The sequence below is a fragment of the Schistocerca cancellata genome, chromosome 3 (assembly GCF_023864275.1).
Source record: "Schistocerca cancellata isolate TAMUIC-IGC-003103 chromosome 3, iqSchCanc2.1, whole genome shotgun sequence".
NCBI lineage: Eukaryota > Metazoa > Arthropoda > Insecta > Orthoptera > Acrididae > Schistocerca > Schistocerca cancellata.
In genome coordinates, this window is record NC_064628.1 from 470,388,599 (window position 1) to 470,409,130 (window position 20,532).

Genomic DNA, 20,532 nt, shown 5'->3' on the forward strand with positions numbered 1-20,532 from the left:
CACCCTGTAAAATAATAATAATATATTGTTATTATTTTTAAAATCTTAGGACTTCGTGGCTTGTTGAAAGTGAGGGTGACGAAAAGTTACATTTGGAGGGAGCAGGGACAGCAACAAATTGTGAACCTCCCGAGGGCCGAACCCTAGGTCTACGACTGCTTACAAACCAGATTATATGTAAGAGAGCTAAAGCAGACAGAATAATGGTATGTACAGATACCGTCAGCGCTCTTTTGTCCTTGAAAGTGCAGCTTCGGTAAAAGCTGCAAACTATCCTAAGACATCTAATGAGATCGAAAGATCTCCATAAATCGGTCGGCGTGGGATTCCGGACTACATTGACGTCAAAGGTACTGGACTCGGTGACTGTCTTTCCAAAAAGATGCAACACCTTGCACCAATTATAACGTCTGCCCCCACTGTGATTACTATTGACGGCTTATAGTTGAGGCAAAAGAAGAATGGTCGTCGTTATGTAGTAAGGAAACTATTTAAAAGGAACTTGATACTGGGCTATGCAAACAGAGCGCATACCTGGTAAGCGAAGATTTCTAAATTCCGTTCTTAAATGGGAAGGAAACAGCCATCACTAATAGAGTAAGAACAGGACACTAGGCTACCGGCCGGTGTGGGCGAGCGGTTCTAGGCGCTTCAGTCTGGAACCACGCGACCGCTACGGTCGCAGGTTCGAATCCTGTTTCGGGCATGGATGTGTGTGATGTCCTTAGGTTAGTTAGGTTTAAGTAGTTATAAGTTTTAGGGGACTGATGATCTCAGATGTTAAGTCCCATAGTACTCAAAGCCATTTGAACCACCTACACTTGGCTAACAACAGAACGAAACACTTGTTAAAAATAGTAATCTCTCCAAACTGCAATTGCTGTAGAGCTGACATGCTGTATTCTTATGGAAATGAGTAATATATGAGAAAATAGAGGAAGAAAACACTGCGTGAAGGGTGAAACTTATTGATTATTTCTGACAGTGATTAGGTCAAAATTCTTCGAAGTGTCAAATGTTCCAAGTGTCTGTAAACTCTTTAGACTTAATGCCAGATGGCTCCTTAATGTCACTTTAAGTTTATATGAATGCAGGAGAACCTGGGTTCAAGTCCCAGTCCAGCACACTAATTCCGCACAAAGTCCCTATGCTGTTGATATAACTAGTTCCTTCTCTTTCCTTTCGTTTCTTCCTCGTCCCCCTTCAATTTACATGACATATGCTACAGCTGCAGATTTTGTGTGGTGTCAATTCTTTCGGACTGACTGATTGTCTGTTCTTTCAGACAAGCAGTCTCTCCGACCTCCCCCCATGAACCATGGACCTTGCCGTTGGTGGGGAGGCTTGCGTGCCTCAGCGATACAGATGGCCGTACCGTAGGTACAACCACAACGGAGGGGTATCTGTTGAGAGGCCAGACAAACGTGTGGTTCCTGAAGAGGGGCAGCAGCCTTTTCAGTAGTTGCAAGGGCAATAGTCTGGATGATTGACTGATCTGGCCTTGTAACAATAACCAAAACGGCCTTGCTGTGCTGGTACTGCGAACGGCTGAAAGCAAGGGGAAACTACGGCCGTAATCTTTCCCGAGGGCATGCAGCTTTACTGTACGATTAAATGATGATGGCGTCCTCTTGGGTAAAATATTCCGGAGGTAAAATAGTCCCCCATTCGGATCTCCGGGCGGGGACTACTCAAGAGGCTGTCGTTATCAGGAGAAAGAAAACTGGCGTCCTACGGATCGGAGCGTGGAACGTCAGATCCCTTAATCGGGCAGGTAGGTTAGAAAATTTAAAAAGGGAAATGGATAGGTTAAAGTTAGATATAGTGGGAATTAGTGAAGTTCGGTGGCAGGAGGAACAAGACTTCTGGTCAGGTGACTACAGGGTTATAAACACAAAGTCAAATAGGGGCAATGCAGGAGTAAGTTTAATAATGAATAGGAAAATAGGAAAGCGGGTAAGCTACTACAAACAGCACAGTGAACGCATTATTGTGGCCAAGATAGACACGAAGCCCACGCCTACTACAGTAGTACAAGTTTATATGCCAACTAGCTCTGCAGATGACGAAGAAATTGAAGAAATATATGATGATATAAAAGAAATTATTCAGATAGTGAAGGGAGACGAAAATTTAATAGTCATGGGTGACTGGAATTCGAGTGTAGGAGAAGGGAGAGAAGGAAACGTAGTAGGTGAATATGGATTGGGGCTAAGAAATGAAAGAGGAAGCCGCCTGGTAGAATTTTGCACAGAGCACAACTTAATTATAGCTAACACTTGGTTTAAGAATCATGATAGAAGGTTGTATACATGGAAGAACCCTGGAGATACTAAAAGGTATCAGATAGATTATATAATGGTAAGACAGAGATTTAGGAACCAGGTTTTAAATTGTAAGACATTTCCAGGGGCAGATGTGGACTCTGACCACAATCTATTGGTTATGACCTGTAGATTAAAACTGAAGAAACTGCAAAAAGGTGGGAATTTAAGGAGATGGGAACTGGATAAACTGAAAGAACCAGAGGTTGTACAGAGTTTTAGGGAGAGCATAAGGGAACAATTGACAGGAATGGGCGAAATAAATACAGTAGAAGAAGAATGGGTAGTTTTGAGGGATGAAGTAGTGAAGGCAGCAGAGGATCAAGGAGGTAAAAAGACCAGGGCTCTTAGAAATCCTTGGGTAACAGAAGAAGTATTGAATTTAATTGATGAAAGGAGAAAATACAAAAATGCAGTTAATGAAGCAGGCAAAAAGGAATACAAACGTCTCAAAAATGAGATCGACAGGAAGTGCAAAATGGCTAAGCAGGGATGGCTAGAGGACAAATGTAAGGATGTACAGGCTTATTTCACTAGGGGTAAGATAGATACTGCCTACAGGAAAATTAAAGAGACCTTTGGAGATAAGAGAACCACTTGTATGAACATCAAGAGCTCAGATGGAAACCCAGTTCTAAGCAAAGAAGGGAAAGCAGAAAGGTGGAAGGAGTATATAGAGGGTCTATACAAGGGCGATGTACTTGAGGACAATATTATGGAAATGGAAGAGGATGTAGATGAAGATGAAATGGGAGATACGATACTGCGTGAAGAGTTTGACAGAGCACTGAAAGACCTGAGTCGAAACAAGGCCCCCGGAGTAGACAACATTCCATTGGAACTACTGACGGCCTTGGGAGAGCCATTGCTGACAAAACTCTACCATCTGGTGGGCAAGATGTATGAAACAGGCGAAATACCCTCAGACTTCAAGAAGAATATAATAATTCCAATCCCAAAGAAAGCAGGTGTTGACAGATGTGAAAACTACCGAACAATCAGTTTAATAAGTCACAGCTGCAAAATACTAACACGAATTCTTTACAGACGAATGGAAAAACTATTAGAAGCCGACCTCGGGGAAGATCAGTTTGGATTCCGTAGAAATACTGGAACACGTGAGGCAATACTGACCTTACGACTTATCTTAGAAGAAAGATTAAGGAAAGGCAAACCTACGTTCCTAGCATTTGTAGACTTAGAGAAAGCTTTTGACAATGTTGACTGGAATACTCTCTTTCAAATTCTAAAGGTGGCAGGGGTAAAATACAGGGAGCGAAAGGCTATTTACAATTTGTATAGAAACCAGATGGCAGTTATAAGAGTCGAGGGACATGAAAGGGAAGCAGTGGTTGGGAAGGGAGTAAGACAGGGTTGTAGCCTCTCCCCAATGTTATACAATCTGTATATCGAGCAAGCAGTAAAGGAAACAAAAGAGAAATTCGGAGTAGGTATTAAAATCCATGGAGAAGAAATAAAAACCTTGAGGTTTGCCGATGACATTGTAATTCTGTCAGAGACAGCAAAGGACCTGGAAATGCAGTTGAACGGAATGGACAATGTCTTGAAAGGAGAATATAAGATGAACATCAACAAAAGCAAAACGAGGATAATGGAATGTAGTCGAATTAAGTCGGGTGATGCTGAGGGAATTAGATTAGGAAATGAGACACTTAAAGTAGTAAAGGAGTTTTGCTATTTGGGGAGCAAAATAACTGATGATGGTCGAAGTAGAGAGGATATAAAATGTAGACTGGCAATGGCAAGGAAAGCGTTTCTGAAGAAGAAAAATTTGTTAACATCGAGTATAGATTGAAGTGTCAGGAAGTCATTTCTGAAAGTATTTGTATGGAGTGTAGCCATGTATGGAAGTGAAACATGGACGGTAAATAGTTTGGACAAGAAGAGAATAGAAGCTTTCGAAATGTGGTGCTACAGAAGAATGCTGAAGATTAGATGGGTAGATCACATAACTAATGAGGAAGTATTGAATAGGATTGGGGAGAAGAGAAGTTTGTGGCACAACTTGACCAGAAGAAGGGATCGGTTAGTAGGACATGTTCTGAGGCATCAAGGGATCACCAATTTAGTATTGGAGGGCAGCGTGGAGGGTAAAAATCGTAGGGGGAGACCAAGAGATGAATACATTAAGCAGATTCAGAAGGATGTAGGTTGCTGTAGGTACTGGGAGATGAAGAAGCTTGCACAGGATAGAGTAGCATGGAGAGCTGCATCAAACCAGTCTCAGGACTGAAGACCACAACAACAACAACAGTCTCTCCGAAAGAACAGACACTATGCATTCACATAATTGATTCGCCTCAACGGGAAATGAATCCACAACCATCTGTACGGACGCACATTTACGTCCTTCCTCCAGCGGCAATCTGAAAATTAGAGAGCGTGGAGGAACCGGACGGGTGCAGCGGATAGATGGCGCTAGGTGGGAAAATGAGTTGGAAGGGGAACGTGCCGAGATAGTTCGAGTGCATCGGGTGATGCAGTGGTTAACGCAACCGCCTAGTAAGGAGATCCCAGGATCAAGTGCCGCTCCGGCACCCATTTCTTCTCGTCGGCGCTGATTCTCCGCAAAGTCGCGATTCGCGTTGCAGCTAATATCATTAATTCCTTTCATGTCTTCCCCTTCCCCTTCAGTTTACTTTAGATTTGTACTTAACATCCTGTTAGTTTCTTCATTAGTTGTTTTAAAAAAAGCTTAACTTTGAATGGCACAATGTTGTTTTTTTCTTCATACTCAAAAAAAAATTCCACTGTGTTAATCTTATACGTTCCATCCATTATACTCTCGTAGTTGTCCCCTCGTAGAATTCTTCCACCGGCCGCGGTGGTCTCGCGGTTCTAGACGCTAGGTCTGGAACCGCGCGACTGCTACAGTCGCAGGTTCGAATCCTGCCTCGGGGATGGATGTGTGTGATGTCCTTAGGTTAGTTAGGTTTAAGCAGTTCTAAGTTCTAGGGGACTGATGACCACAGATGTTAAGTCCCGTAGTGCTCAGAGACATTTGAACCATTTTTTAGATTTCTTCCTTCCCTTGTGTCCTAAAGCGGGGAAGTGGTACGAAACGAGAAACTGAATTTAATAGTCTCACATAAGGTTTCCTATCGATAATAGTCACTTATTGTTACTGTTAGCTTTCTCCACTATAATCACACTTCACACAATACTACATACCACTGATTTTAAGTGAGCTATCTGATCAGCAGTTTAATTAAACCTTGAAGCACTTCGCGCTGCCAGCTTTCTTATCATCCGCAGGCGAATCATCTGTAAGTTCTGTAATCGATCCGTACAAACATTCATTGTGACAGCTGGCCAACGATTCTGCCGAGAGACTAACACTGCCCGAGTCGCTAAGCTCAGGACAAAACAGCCGTTGTTGTATCTGGAAAGACAGTTTTACGTATACCAACAACTCACAGACGTTACTACTCGCTTGGTTCATGAGTACTTAGTGACAGACGGATGAGGTAAAAGGAGTGAGCATAGAGGACAGTGTCCTCTTGTCGAGTACCGCTCGAATGTTTGAGATCCGCTCTAGGTCGGATTAAAGGAAAACTTCGAAGCAATTCAGAGGCGGGCTACTAGGTTTGTTACTCGTAGATTCGAAAAAGAAGCGTGTACTATGGAGATGCTTCGGGAATTCAAATGGGAATCACTGGAGGGAAAGCGACGTTCTTTTCGTGTAATATTATTGAGGAAATTTAGAGACCCGAAACTTGAGGCTGACTGCACAAATATTGTATTACCGCCAACGTACATTTCGCGTAGTGACCACGAAGGTAAGATTATAAATATTAGGGCACGAACGGAGGAACATAGATAATAGTTTTTCCCTCGCTTTTTCGGCAAGTGAAACAGAAAAGGAAATGACTAGTAGTAGTTTAGGATATCCTCCGACACGTACCATACGGTGGCGTGCTGAGTATGTACGAGGGTGATTCAAATGAAAACCTTAAATTTGTAATAAGAAATCGAAATTTGGCGCCGTTATCCTGTAAGATGGTAAGCGTGCTACAAACAGCGTGCAGAATGGCCTGTAGGTGGCAGCATAGTGTAGATGCACACATACCGTCGCAGTATCAGTATAAAGATGGCCGCCCCACTTGCGACTTGCACCAGGGAAGAAAAGCGTTCTCTTATTCGGTTTTTACGTAATGAAGGTGTGAAACCTATTGAAATTCATCGACGAATGAAGGTTCAATACGGTGACGCATGTTTGTCATAGCAGTAAATCTATGAATAGAGTAGGAAGTTCGAAAATGGTGTGACTTCAGTGGAAGATGCTCCTCGTCCAGGACAGGCACAACGAGTTGTGACTCCACAGAACATTGCAGCAGTTGAAGCCATAGTGAAGGAAAACCGCCGAGCGACAATCAATGACATTACAGCATGTTTACAGATTAGTCATGGGTCAGCACACCACATTGTGCATGATGTGCTTCAGTTTCACAAAGTATCTGCAAGATGGGTGCCACACGGCAGCTGACTTCTGAAATGAGAGAACGACGTGTTGATGCTTGTGAAGAACTTGTTCAGCGCTTTGAACGAGAGGGTGATGGCTTCCTGGCAAGAATCGTTACTGGGGACGAAACCTGGGTTCATTTCCACCAACCGGAAACGAAGAGAGCGAGCAAGGAGTGGCGCCATTCCTCATCACCAAAACCAAAGAAGTTTCGAACAGAAGCATCAGCAGGGAAGGTTATGCTGACTCTCTTTTGGGATGAAAAAGGCGTCATTTTGGAGCATTACATGCCCAGAGGGACCACTGTCACCAGTGCATTATACACAGATCTCCTAAAAGACCATCTGTGGCCTGCAATCAAATCAAAGCGACGTAGATTGCTGTCAGCAGGTGTCCTTTTGCAAAATGACAATGCAAGTCCCACACTGCCCTTACAACAGTTGCAACAATCACAGACCTGCATTTTGAGTGTCTTCCTCATCCACCATACTCATCAGACCTTGCCCCAAGTGACTTCCAAATGTTTGGACCACTTAAAGACGCAATGGGAGGAAAGAAGTTCCGTTCTGATGAAGAGGTACGCCACGCGGTGCATGAGTGGTTGCGCGGACTACCAAAATAATTTTTTTCTAAAGGAATTTATGCACTTTGTAAGCGCTGGAGGACTTGCATTGAGCGTGGGGGAGATTATGTTGAAAAGTGATACAGCTTTATACCACTTCTCCACAATAAATAATACTTAAAATAATATTTAAGGTTTACATTTGACTCAACCTCATATGTAGATAAAGAGAGGTAAGAACAGTAACCTTTTATATTATTAATGTAGCCACGTTTTTCTTCAAGTTTCTGAATCTTGTACTTCGTTGTATGGACCATCACCCAGATTCATTGGAAATACACTACTGGCCATTAAAATTGCTGCACCAAAAAGAAATGCAGATGATAAACGGGTATTAATTCGACTAGAACTGACATGTGATCACATTTTCACTCAATTTGGGTGCATAGATCCTGAGAAACCATTACTGAGAACAACGACCTCTGGCCGTAATAACGGCCTTGATACGCCTGGGCATTGAGTCAAACAGAGCTTGGATGCCGTGAACAGGTACAGCTGCCCTTGCAGCTTCAATACGACACCACAGTTCATCAAGAGTAATGACTGGCGTATTGTGACGAGCCAGTTGCTCGGCCACCATTGACCTGACGTTTTCAGTTGGCGAGAGATCTGGAGAATGTGCTGGCCAGGGCAGCAGTCGAACATTTTCTGTATCCAGAAAGGCCCTACAGGACCTGCAACATGCGGTCGTACATTATCCTGCTCAAATGTAGGGTTTCGCAGGGATCGAATAAAGGGTAGAGCGACGGGTCGTAACACGTCTGAAATGTAACGTCCACTGTTCAAAGTGCCGTCAATGCGAACAAGAGGTAACCGACACGTGTAACCAATGGCACCCCATACCATCACGCCGGGTGATAGCCAGTATGGCGATGACGAATACACGCTTCCAATGTGCGTTCACCGCGATGTCGCCAAACACGGATGCGACCATCATGATGCTGTAAACAGGACCTGGATTCATCCGAAAAAATGACGTTTTGCCATTCGTGCACCCACGTTCGTCGTTGAGTACACCATCGCAGGCGCTCCTGTCTGTGGTGCAGCGTCAAGAGTAACCGCAGCCACGGTCTCCGAGCTGGTAGTCCGTGCTGCTGCAAACGTCGTCGAACTGTTCGTGCAGATGGTTGTTGTCTTGCAAAGGTCCCCATCTGTTGACTCAGGGATCGAGACGTGGCTGCTCGATCCTTTACAGCAATGCGGATAAGATGTCTGACATCTCGACTGCTAGTGATACGAGGCCGTTGGGATCCAGCACGGCGTTCCGTATTACCCTCCTGAACCCACCGACTCCATATTCTGCTAGCAGTCATTGGATCTCGACCAACGCGAGCAGCAATGTCGCGATACGATAAACCGCAATCGCGATAGGCTACAATCCAACTTTTATCAAAGTCGGAAACGTGATGGTACGCATTACGTCTTACACGAGGCATCACAACAACGTTTCACCAGGTAACGCCGGTCAACTGCCGTTTGTGTATGAGAAATCGGTTGGAAACTTTCCTCATGTCAGCAAGTTGTAGGTGTCACCACCGGCGCCAACCTTGTGTGAATGCTCTGAAAAGCTAATCATTTGCATATCGCAGCATCTTCTTCCTGTCGGTTAAATTTCGCGTTTGTAGCACGTCATCTTCGTGGTGTAGCAATTTTAATGGCCAGTAGTGTATAATGTAGCCACGTTTTTGCTCACGTTTCTGAATCTTGTACTTCGTTGTATGGACCATCACCCAGATTCATTGAAAATAAATTAAAACTACTTCCAGGTACGGCCGTGGCGGCGACGACTACAGCCGTGGCGGTGGCGGTGGTGACTACGAGTACGACGAGGGCGGCGGCAGCGGGGGGCGCGCCAGCCGGCGCTACCGCTCGCGGCTGGCGTCGCGGCACCTCGGTGGCGGCGACGGCGACTCCGACAACGATGCCGTCGGCGTGGGCGGCCGCTCCGTGCGCTTCTCCGGCGACTGCGGGGGCGGCGGCGGCGGAGGGCCGTCGCACCACGGCAAGGAGCGGGAGCGCGTCCTGGACACGGAGGACGCGTCCCGCGGCCCGCTCAGCGGCATCACGCGCCTGCTCGACTCTCCGCGCGTCATGAAGCGGCTGCAGGAGTCCGAGCAGCGCGGCAAGAAGCGCGACAAGGAGCCGGCGCCGGCGCCCGCGCCGCAGGCCGCGCCCAAGGCGGCCACCGCGCCCGCCAGGAGGGCGCCCGCCGCGCGGCAGGTCAGCGAGGACGACGAGATATCCAAGATCAAGAAGCAGAACAAGGCGTCCGGCAGCGGCGTCGAGGCGGCGGCCACCACGGCCGCGGCCGCCGACACCACCACCACCACCACCACGACGGCGTCGTCGAGGCCGCAGTCGGAGCGCGTCGCGGCGCTCAAGCAGCAGCGCAGCACCGACGCCGGCAGCGAGGATTCCTCCTCGGCCGACCAGGCGCGCAGGACGCCGCCCGCCACCGTGCAAGAGGTGAGCAGCCCCGAGCTGCCAGAGGACGGCCAGCCCGACTGGTGGCTGTAGTTCGGCCTCTGCGGCCGGGAGGCCCCAAACACCGGCCTCAGGGTGCTTCGCTGTGTGGCCGGTCTCACACCAGCCGCACCTCTCTTGAGGAACGGTTACTTTTCTCACGAGGTCTAAACTGCGATCTCCAATCGACAAGTATTTCTCTATTGTGCTACAATTATTGGACAAATTTTCTTTTCCCTCATTTTAATCCCTAATCGAGTGGATACTGCTAGGACTTGTAAAATTCTGCCTCCTTTTCAGGCAGAAAACAGCGAGCTACAGCTAGGTAAGGGGAATCCCAGTCGGAAAAGTTTGGAAGCGATTGCCGGTTTCAACATTTCCCTCACGACCGAGGGCAATCTCATTAAGACTTTATTTGGAACTGAGGACTGATCTCCCTACGTCACTAGTATGCCAGCCAAAAAAAAGGACATCTTTCGATAACATACTTCTAGGCTTGTGAGCGTTCACATACTGCACATTTACTAAGTTGTACCAGTCAAATGCGTATGTATTCACCTGTTGGATTACTAACTTACGTCGCACTCGTGTGACTTTTCTCCGATTGGCTGTGATAAATAGAAAGCGATAATTAGTGAGAGAACTGTTATTAGGTGAACTCTAGCCTTAGGAGACCGAATGACAGTATCACCAGTTACTTTTGTTATCTGTGATGATAGCATGCTAGCACATCCACTCAAACTCAACTAAATAGTGATTCTTCTAACCTGGCATTAAACCTTGTCTAAGCGGGAAGAAACTGAGAATACGCCACAACAGAGCGTAAATGACGCCAGTTCAGCACAAACAAATTTAAAATCCTCAAATACCTTTTTACATTTCCAGAAGATACATATATTAAAAAAATTAAGTTTAGAGTGACTCTTTGCACACTAGGCACATCAGACATTCTCATCTCATGAAAAGCCAGTGTGCTCTATAAAACTGCTAAGTATTCTTTTATTCCCTTATATACACTATAGTCCTAATGGGAAAGTAGGTCTGTATGCTTAAGGCAGATGACGTAACGAACGTGAACATGCAGTTTAAATTGAATTTTAGAACTCCCCAATTTCAATTTCTCTTTTTCTAGGCGTCTATTTCGGACCTGTAAGAAACATGATAAGAACTACAGCTGAAGCAATGCAAACGTGTACTTTTATTGCTTAGCTACCATTCCTTAACAAACTATTTCACCTCACAAGAATATGTCGTACATTCTGTCGTAATGCTTCCGCATGATGTAATAACGCGAGACAATTAGAGTCTATTACTGAGTCCGTCGCTTGACACAAAGGAGTGTGTTGTCATGACTAAAATGAGCTACATGTCCCTTAAGTGTTTAAGTTTGTATATATATTGTTGTGTACAAAACTCTTTACAATTCTTAGCAAACTAATTAATTATTAATAGCTTTGTAACAATTTTATATTTAGATTTTTTTGATAGCTGATTTTTAAATTTTTTGTCTGTGTCCAATATTTTTCAAAAGTTTTTTTCTCCTGGGGCTGTTTTTAATTCCATGTTAACTTACAGGTTGTTGTACAGTAACAGTTCTTCGGACTAATACCGTTTTGTCAATATAACGTTAATGATCGCAAAGATCTGTTCGTTATGGTGCGTAGTTTCCTTATTCTTCTCCACACTGTGCTTGTATGGCTGACGATCATTGTGTCAAATGCTATGATATGACTAAGCGAAATGTTTACTTGCCTGTGAATCCTGTCTTCCCCCTACAGTCCATTCCTGTAGTAGATGACAAGCTAATAACTAACGATATCATATTATGACCTTCGGTGGCATTGCTGACAGCGACCTCTCTCCGAAGAGTGTAGTTTCCCTTGTTAATATTTCCTGACAAAGAATACTTCCCGTAGATTCTTGGCTGAAGTTACGAGCTCGGAAACAGTTATCTGTTATCTTCCTGTTGAATAAATATCCAGTGCTATTGAAAATTCGTTGGAACACTCATCAGAGCATGGAAATTCATGCCTGAAGCTCTTGATCGGCAGTCATTTCCTCATTACGAATTTACTGAAGCTTTCCGAAATACGACAAACTTTACTAGCCGCATTACTCTCTGTGGTGTATGCGAGATTTTTCATATCGGCGAGCTGTAGGTCGGACATGCATTAAAAGACGGCCCCAGGAGGAGAACTGAGAGAAAGAGCGAAGATAGTGACTCTTGCTGGAACACCAGGTTGCGACCAGCGACGGAGAATCGGACGACACGTCTTCGGCCGCAGGCGCCAACACGACGACCACGTCGGCTCAGCGCAAGACTTCCACGGGAACGGCGACCGGGGCTGGGCGCAGGACGTCCGACGCCGGTACTAAGAAGCCGGCGGTGCGGTCGGCGAGTTCGGAATCCAGCACGTCTTCCGAGTCGTCTTCCAGCGCCGCTGCCTCCCCCGTGCGCACCACGGCACCGGCGAGCACCGCCGCCTCTGCCGGAGGAGACAGTAGCGGCACTTCGACTGCGCGAGGCCGCGGCGCCTCTGGCGGTTTCCAGAGCCGTTTCCTCGCCAACCGCCAGCAAGCGGCTGCCGCCGCGGCTGCAGCAGCCTCCTCCACGAAGGAGGAGGACGAGGACGAAGAGGAGACGGAGACCAGCTCCGACTCGGAAGAGACCGAATCCGAAGAAGAGTCGGAGGACGAGGCGGCGAAGAAGAAAACAGCGGAACCGGCGTCGACGTCATCGTCGTCGACGCGCGCCGTCGACCGCACAGACATCGGACCGCTGCTGGCCCGCAGTGCGAACGCGCGGGACACGTCGGACGCCCCCGCTACTTCGTCGAGGAGGAGGGACAGCCGCGACGAAGGCGGCTCGTCCACCGCCGGCTACCGGCGCTACAGTACCGACGCGTCGTCCACTCCCAGCTACCGGTACGGCGCCAACAAGGACAAGGATAAAGAGGAGACTGGCAGCAAGTACCTGAGCCGCAGCAGGGCCGCGCAGCAAGAAGACGACACGCCGTCCTCCCGGTACGGCAGCAGCGGCTACACCAGCCGATTCCTCAACAAGAGCAAGAGTTCGGCGGCGCTCTCGCCCGAGGAGGACTCCGACTCGCGCAAGTACGGCGCCGGCAGCAGCAGCACCACCACCTCCGCGGCAGCTGGCGCCGACGATTCCTCCAGCAGGTACCCCAGTGGGCGGTCGCGCTACGCCGCGCTCAAGGACCGGCGGTCGCGGCTGGCGCGCAGCCGCAGCACGCACAACTTCGGCGGCGACGACCAGGACGAGCAGGACGACAGCCCCTCGTCGCCGACGTCGTCCGGCATGCCCGCCTCCTACCTGCCGTCGCGCTACGCAGCCGGCTCGTCCACAGCTGACCTGGCGCGCAGCCGTTCCACCCACGCGCTCAAGTCACGCGAGAACTCGCCCGAACGGCCGAGCGCCTCCGGCTCTGGCGCCTCAGGGTAAGCGTTTGATTGTACTCCCATAACTCCTATAGTCAGATTTACATTGAGGTGACAAAAATAATGCGAGACTTCCTGATGTCCTCCTTTTGTCGGGTGTAGTGCGCCGGCCGGAGTGGCAGAGCGGTTCTAGGCACTTCAGTCTTGAACCGCGCGACCGCTACGGTTGCAGGTTCGAATCCTGCCTCGGGCATGGATGTGTGTGATGTCCTTAGGTTAGTTAGGTTTAAGTAGTTCTAAGTTCTAGGGGACTGATGACCTCAGATGTTAAGTCCCATAGTGTTCAAAGGCATTTGAACCATTTTTAAGTTCTAGGGTACTGATGACCTCAGATATTGAGTTCAAAAATGGTTCAAATGGCTCTGAGCACTATGGGACTTAACATCTGAGGTCATCAGTCCCATAGAACTTAGAACTACGTAAACCTAACCAACCTAAGGACATCACACACATCCATGCCCGAGGCAGGATTCTAACCTGCAACCGTAGCGGTCACGCGGTTCCAGACTCAAGCTCCTAGAATCGCTCGGCTACTCCGGCCGGCAGATGTTTAGTCCCATAGTGCTCAGAGGCATCTGAACCATTTTGAAGCGGTGTAGTGCAGCAACTTGACGTGGCATGGACTCGACAAGTCTTTGGAAGTTCCCCTGCAGAAATATTGAGCCATGCTGCCTCTAAGCCACCCATAATTGCGAAAGTGTTGTCGCTGCACAGGACAAACCACCTCTCGATTATGTCCCATAGGATTCATGTCGCATGCTCGAATAGTCCACAATATTTTTCAAAGCAGTCGCATTGTCATCCACAAAAATTCCATCTTTGTTTCGGAACATGAAGACCATGGATAGTTCAAAATGGCCTCCAAGCAGCCGAACATAACCATTTCTAGTTAATGATGGGTTCAGTTGGAACAAACGATCCAGTCGATTCCATATAAACACAGACCATATAGTTATGGAGCCACCTCCAGCTTGCACAGTGCCCTGTTGACAACCGGGGGCCATGGTATCGTGGGGTCTGCGCCACACTTGAACTCTACCATCAGCTCTTGCCCACCGAAATCGGGACACATTTGATCAGACCACGATTTTCCAGTCTGCTAAGGACCAACCGATATGGTCGCGAACACAGGAGAGGAGCTGCAGGTGACGTGGTACTGCCAGCAAAGGCACTCGCGTCGGTCGCCTGATCAAGCCACATTTCGCCGCATTATCCTAACGGATTCGTTCGCCTTACATTCCGCGTTGATTTCTGCGGTTATTTCACGCAATGTTACTAGTCTGTTAGCACTGAGAACCCTTCTCAAACGCCGTTGTTCTCGGTCGTTAAGTGATGGCAGTTAGCCACTGCGTTTCTGTGGTTAGAGGTACTGATCTCGGAATATTGAATTCCTTAATGATTTCCGAAATGGAATTTCCCATGCATTGCATGTTGCTCAAACTACCATTCCGCGTTCGGAGTATGTTAATTCCCGTCGTCCGACTATAATCAAGTCGTAAATCTTTTCACATGAATCACACGAGTACGGAAGTCAGCTCTGCCAAAGCGCTTCCTTTTTATACCTTGTGTACGCCACACTACGGCCGTCTGTACGTGTGCATATCGCCATCCCACGGTTTTGTCACCTCCGTGTAATGTTTAGGGCACATGACAGCTAGTAGCCTGGACTTTCTGCCACCAGCAATACGCCATTGGGAGCCTGATATTGTTGACTCCCACTATGATGTCTCTTCCACTGCGCAAGCATTCTTTAGGCGAGTTCTCAAATGGGGAACTTATCCTGACACAATTTCGTGTCTGTAAAGAAAAAAAAGACGTAACACCAGCCCTAATTAAAATTAAGAACTGACTTTTTTATGTCTTTAGAGGCACCACAGATATACGAATTTCAGAATTTCCACTTAAGTTTTGTACGAGGGCGAGACTGCGACATTATATATGCAGTTGGCTGCCTCCTCAAGTGATGATTCTATCAAAATTAATAATGTTCATAGCCGGCCGTTGTGGCCGAGCGGTTCTAGGCGCTTCAGTGCGGAGCCGCGCTGCTGCTACGGTCGCAGGTTTGAATCCTGTCTCGGGCATGGATGTGTGTGATGTCCTTAGGTTAGTTAGGTTCAAGTAGTTCTAAGTCTAGCGGACTGATGTCCTCAGATGTTAAATCCCAAAGAGCTTAGAGCCATTTGAACCATTTTTGAATAATGTTCATATATTTCAAACGGAATAACGATGAGTTTCATTCAAGGGTTAAACCAATTAATCAAAACACGGACTGATTCAATTAGAACGAATGTGTGCATTGCTCTTACCCACAACTTTGAATACGGTTTACAGTAACAACATTAACATATGTTTACTGCATGCTACATTGATGAACAATCACAGCGAAATGTGCCATAAGTTGTTTACTACCTTCTGTAAGTCGTTCGTAATGGAAAAGAACTTTCACTAGAAGAGACATCTTTCACAGCAACGAAGATGAACAAGTGTTCATAGCTCTTGAGGTATAAATTTGAGAACCCATGTTTAATAGACATTTTTCTTCTGATCCATGTTGAAATAGGGATTACTTTTGTGTAAAAAGAGTCGAAACTCTAATTTTCCCACATTAACTCAGCACCCAGCGTTCTTAATAAAAGCTAAAATCCGTAGACAGACTTGAGAGTCTCCATAGAAAGTAGTCACACTTTAGTATGTCCAATCTCAGATCTGAATCTCAAAATAAATAAAAGTTCGTTAAATCACAAAATAAATGTAGGTTGACTCACGAAAAATTACGAATTGTTGTCCAGCATTCACTGCTGATAAATAGTACACGTTATCGTAACCGCACACGAGAAACCCATGAAATATTTTCTGAGTCCGAACCGCCTCTCCTAACCGAAAAACACAGTTGGTGAGAGCATTCTGTGTTCAACCTGAAACGTGGGGCCAAACAGTTGCTCAAACTGATAAGGACCTGTTCCATATGTGGTCCCAAAATCAAGGATCCTACTCCAGCCTCTGGATGGCCTTACGTAGCCCGAGGTGGACGTTGCTCAGTGACCAGTCGTTATGCTTGAACTATGAACAGGTACAGTTTATTGCATTCTGTATCACAGCAAGAGCAAAACAAATAAAATGTGCAGCTGCACGTTTCGAGTTGATCAAAATCAGTCGTTGAAATAAATAGTCCGTTTAAAAACAATAAAACAGTTAATCTCTATGGTTTCACATTTTCGTTTTGATTAACCGTGCCTAAAAGTCATCTTCACTTAAAGTTAGCTGTTGCTTCCGCTTGTGCCATCATAGATTCAATACAATTGGAATTTTGGGTCGTCTTTGCTAGAGAATATGAAAATGGGCTAGAATTAAATTTAAAAACAACAAAAAATACATATTGGTGTATCTGCTTTGAATTACTTTGGTCTTACACTGAATTAGTGTCGATACGTTATTTAACTGCAGACAAAAGTGTGTATATATCTAAATGTGTCGCCACGAGCTCCTTAAACTGACGCTTTGATCACTGCTGTACCGTTTTTTTTATTAACTGTTACTAATTTATAAAGGTTTGTCTGTTACATGTGTAATGCTAAAGTACTTTTAAACTTCATACTTGTTATGAATTAGATATTGACACAAGAGGGAAAAAGCGCCATTTTCAGAAACTTGCAAGTAGCAAACGCAATGTGGTAAGTATATCTGGAAAAAAATCCGTTGGAGAGCGAGATGCTTTGGTAGACAACGAAGAAAAAATTATTTCATTCAGTTCAGTAGTTTTCGAGAGGTAAGTCTGAAGCTGTTTGTGGACGTGAAAATTTCACACAGTAAAAAAAAAATAAATAAAAAATAAAAAAAATACTACAACACTGGACCCAATCAGAATGAAGAATTGATATTTGATATCATTAGCGATAGTACAGAGATCCATCCTATATGTGAATTTCAGACGTCTTACAGAAGAGATACAGGCTTTAAAGCCATTTTTTTGTCGCCGCAGAAAGATGGAGCACAGTGGCGTCTGCCTGCAGACGTTGCTTGCCGCGACAACGTCGCAGCTTTGGACCTTAAACGTCACACGCCAAATCATATATTAATAGCTTTTAGTTTATTCTTATTGTAGCTGACATGAATACAGACTATTGCTAAATGGACAAGGACATTTAACTTGATCTAAACTCGTGTTTGTACCTCTCTAAAAGAAGTCGATACATTCATAAGCAAAGATTATTTTAATATTCCATCAGTAATTCACTGTCTTCGCGTTGATCTCATCACTACTGGAATTTAAGAATTCCATTAATGCAGAAATCACGCGCTGTTGTCATAAACATTCCATCCTCCGACATTCTGTTGAAGAGGTCCAAACGAGTGATAATACTGGTGACGATGTCGGGTCCGCTAAAAGCGAGGCTTACGAGAGAGACAGGCCGTGGCGCGTACGTCACAGCACGTGACACTACGGGTCTTATGAGTGCCAGCAGCCGTCTCCGGCGGGGAGCGAGTAACTGTTTCAGACGAATTTAGTAATTCTTGACTGTGTGTTTAAGTGTTTCGAAGTTCTCGATAGCACACGATAAAACTTTTCAACTACATTACTTTTCAATTAAATTTTGATTTCTCGTTTGCCCTGGACGGAGCCGAAGGTTCACGAAGTGTGGCAGACAAGCTGACTAGTGTGACGTCACAAGTTCGTTGCAGGGCCCGTATTTTTCGTTGGCCCCGCGCTAAGAGGGAATGACTACGACTACCAGCTGAAGGTCAAACAAAATAAGGACGTGCCAAATCGTGGAGAACAATTTCTTTCCCCAGAGATGGTTGTTGGTCAACATATAGCGGAGATGCTGAGTCGCAGATAGGCACAACAAAAGACTGTTAGAAAATGAGATTTCGTCCAATAAGACCTTCGTCGGAGATATAAGATACACACACACACACACACACACACACGCACACATGACCGGAATCTCTAGCTGCTGTGGCCTCAACAGTCAGACACTGTAGTCATGTGCCTGAGAGCTGGGTTTACGTTCTATCTCCGATGAACGCCTTGTTGGCCGAAAGCTCCATTTCTGACAATCTTTTTTGTTGTGCCTGTCTGCGACTCAGCATCTCGGATGGTGAGAAGCGACTATCCTTTTCATAATATTGTTCGAAATTATTTTACGTCTTCTATTTTAATGGCGTAGCTCAGCAAGGGAACTAATAATATTTCTACAAAAAGTCAAAAATTATATCCTAAAGCATTATGCAAATCGTAAGCTTACAGGACAAAATATTAGTCACCCACTCAAAGCGCTTTGGAGCGCTGTAGATAGTGTAGAACTGACACCATGTGATCATGTGATTCTTCACCGCTGATGTACGTCTTGCCAGCGATGTGGTGTTTGTGTGTGTCACTGTTGAACTGAATCAGATCGGTAATATGGGTCGACGTAGAGACATCACAGACTGGTAGAAGGGGCTATCGTATTTGGTCGTGCCGCTGACGGTTGAAATTGCCCGATTTGTCAGTGTATCAACGCGGACCGTCCGATGTGTACATAAGAAATGGCGTACTACTCATAGCCATGAACACAGCGTAAGAACAGTGTTGGGAAATGGATCCTACTTAACAGGAACCAGAGATGGGTCTCACATATCGTAAATGGCAATTCGTTTCAAACATGACAAGAAATGCTGCTGCCAGTGAAGTAGGTCGGTCTCAACCATTTTCCGAGCAAAACTGCGAAGGGAACATCATGCAATGGATATCTGGAATCGGGTACCTCACAAAGCCCATTGCTCACAGCGGCACACAAATCTGCACTTCAGTGGAGCAAGCAACACAGAAACTGGACATTAGCTGACTAGAGGTGTGTAGCGAGGTCCGAAGAGGGGTGGTGTTGTTTTTCTACAAATACTGTAACGTATCAAGTGCGCTGGTGGCCCAATGAAGCGAGGTGTGGACCTTTAGTTCACATCGAAGGTGGTTCTGTAATGTTTTTGGGGGTATTTTTCACACGGTGATTTGGGACATTACGTTTACAGTTTACGTAAACCTGGGAACTCATCTCTACATCGCCAGTGACCGTGTGCTGCCTTTTCTTTTCAATCTTCGCGACGAGTAAGCTGTGTATATTCCCTTCTTCTGAAACGAAAATAGCTGGGTTGGGTTGTTTAGGGAAGGAGACCAGACAGCGAGGTCATCGGTCTCATCGGATTGGGGAAGGAAGTCGGTCGTGCCCTTTCAAAGGATCCATCCCGGCATTTCCCTGGAGCGATTTAGGGAAATCACGGAAAACCTAAATCAGGATGGCCGGACGCGGGATTGAACCGTCGTCCTCCCGAATGCGAGTCCAGTGTCCAACCACTGCGCCACCTCGCTCGGTCGAAAATAGCTGCGTTTACAGTGCAGCACACATACGTTCCTGGTTTGACGAACACAAAGGCACATTATCTCATCTGGACTGTCGCGGTTAATCACAGAGGATGTGCCTGGGACTATTTGGAACGGCTGGTGTAACGTAGCAATCAACATCAATACTACCTGATATCTCGATGGGATCCATTCATTGAGTGACTTCAACTGGGTACTGCTTATCAGGAGAAAGTTATGGTATATCTTGCTTGCCGAACTGAAGGCATCATAAAGTCTAAGGACGGTGTGATGTCTTCAGAGGGATATTAGATTTTTTTAATTATTTTTTTTAGATTCGGAGTGCTAATTTTTGGCTTAATGAAATATGCAAGTCACGAGAGTAACAGAAACTGATATTACTAGTCACAATGAGTATTTCACACCCAGTATACTGGTGAATGTACCCACTCGATAGAGGAGCTCACTGTGCTAATTCTGTAGTGAGGTAGTCCACTGTTAAGTGGCGACACTTGTGCCCGCCACAGGTCCGGTGAGAAGGATGGCGCGGCACTCAGCTCGTGGGCGCGCTACCTGAAGAACAAGTATGGCAACCGCGGCAAGGACGGCAAGGATGGCGCCTCCGGCAGCGGATCCTCTCTGGCCTCTGGCGCCGGATCCTCCACGTCGGCGTCCCGACGCCTCTCCCTCGGCCTGCCACTCCGACACAATTCGGCCAGCATTGAAAGCTCTGACGACGATCAAAAAAACCCGGCAGGCTCCCCCACTTCCCCTACAGCAGCAGGTAAGTGAAATGGCCACCAACTGACTACATTATCTACAAACGTTCCAGCGGTCATCAAGA

The 20,532-nt window shown here is 46.2% G+C and overlaps 1 protein-coding gene across 4 annotated transcripts in view; it reads left to right on the forward strand.

Moving 5' to 3' along the window:
• LOC126175239 (uncharacterized) overlaps window positions 1-20,532 on the forward strand; it is a 292,084-nt gene that overhangs the window by 245,836 nt on the left and 25,716 nt on the right. For all 4 annotated transcript variants that reach the window (XM_049921875.1, XM_049921877.1, XM_049921878.1 and 1 more), the window contains 3 exons: window positions 9,196-9,895; window positions 12,132-13,351; window positions 20,216-20,472. In XM_049921875.1, the coding sequence (XP_049777832.1) occupies window positions 9,196-9,895; window positions 12,132-13,351; window positions 20,216-20,472 (2,177 nt within the window). The remainder of the gene's footprint in view (window positions 1-9,195; window positions 9,896-12,131; window positions 13,352-20,215; window positions 20,473-20,532) is intronic.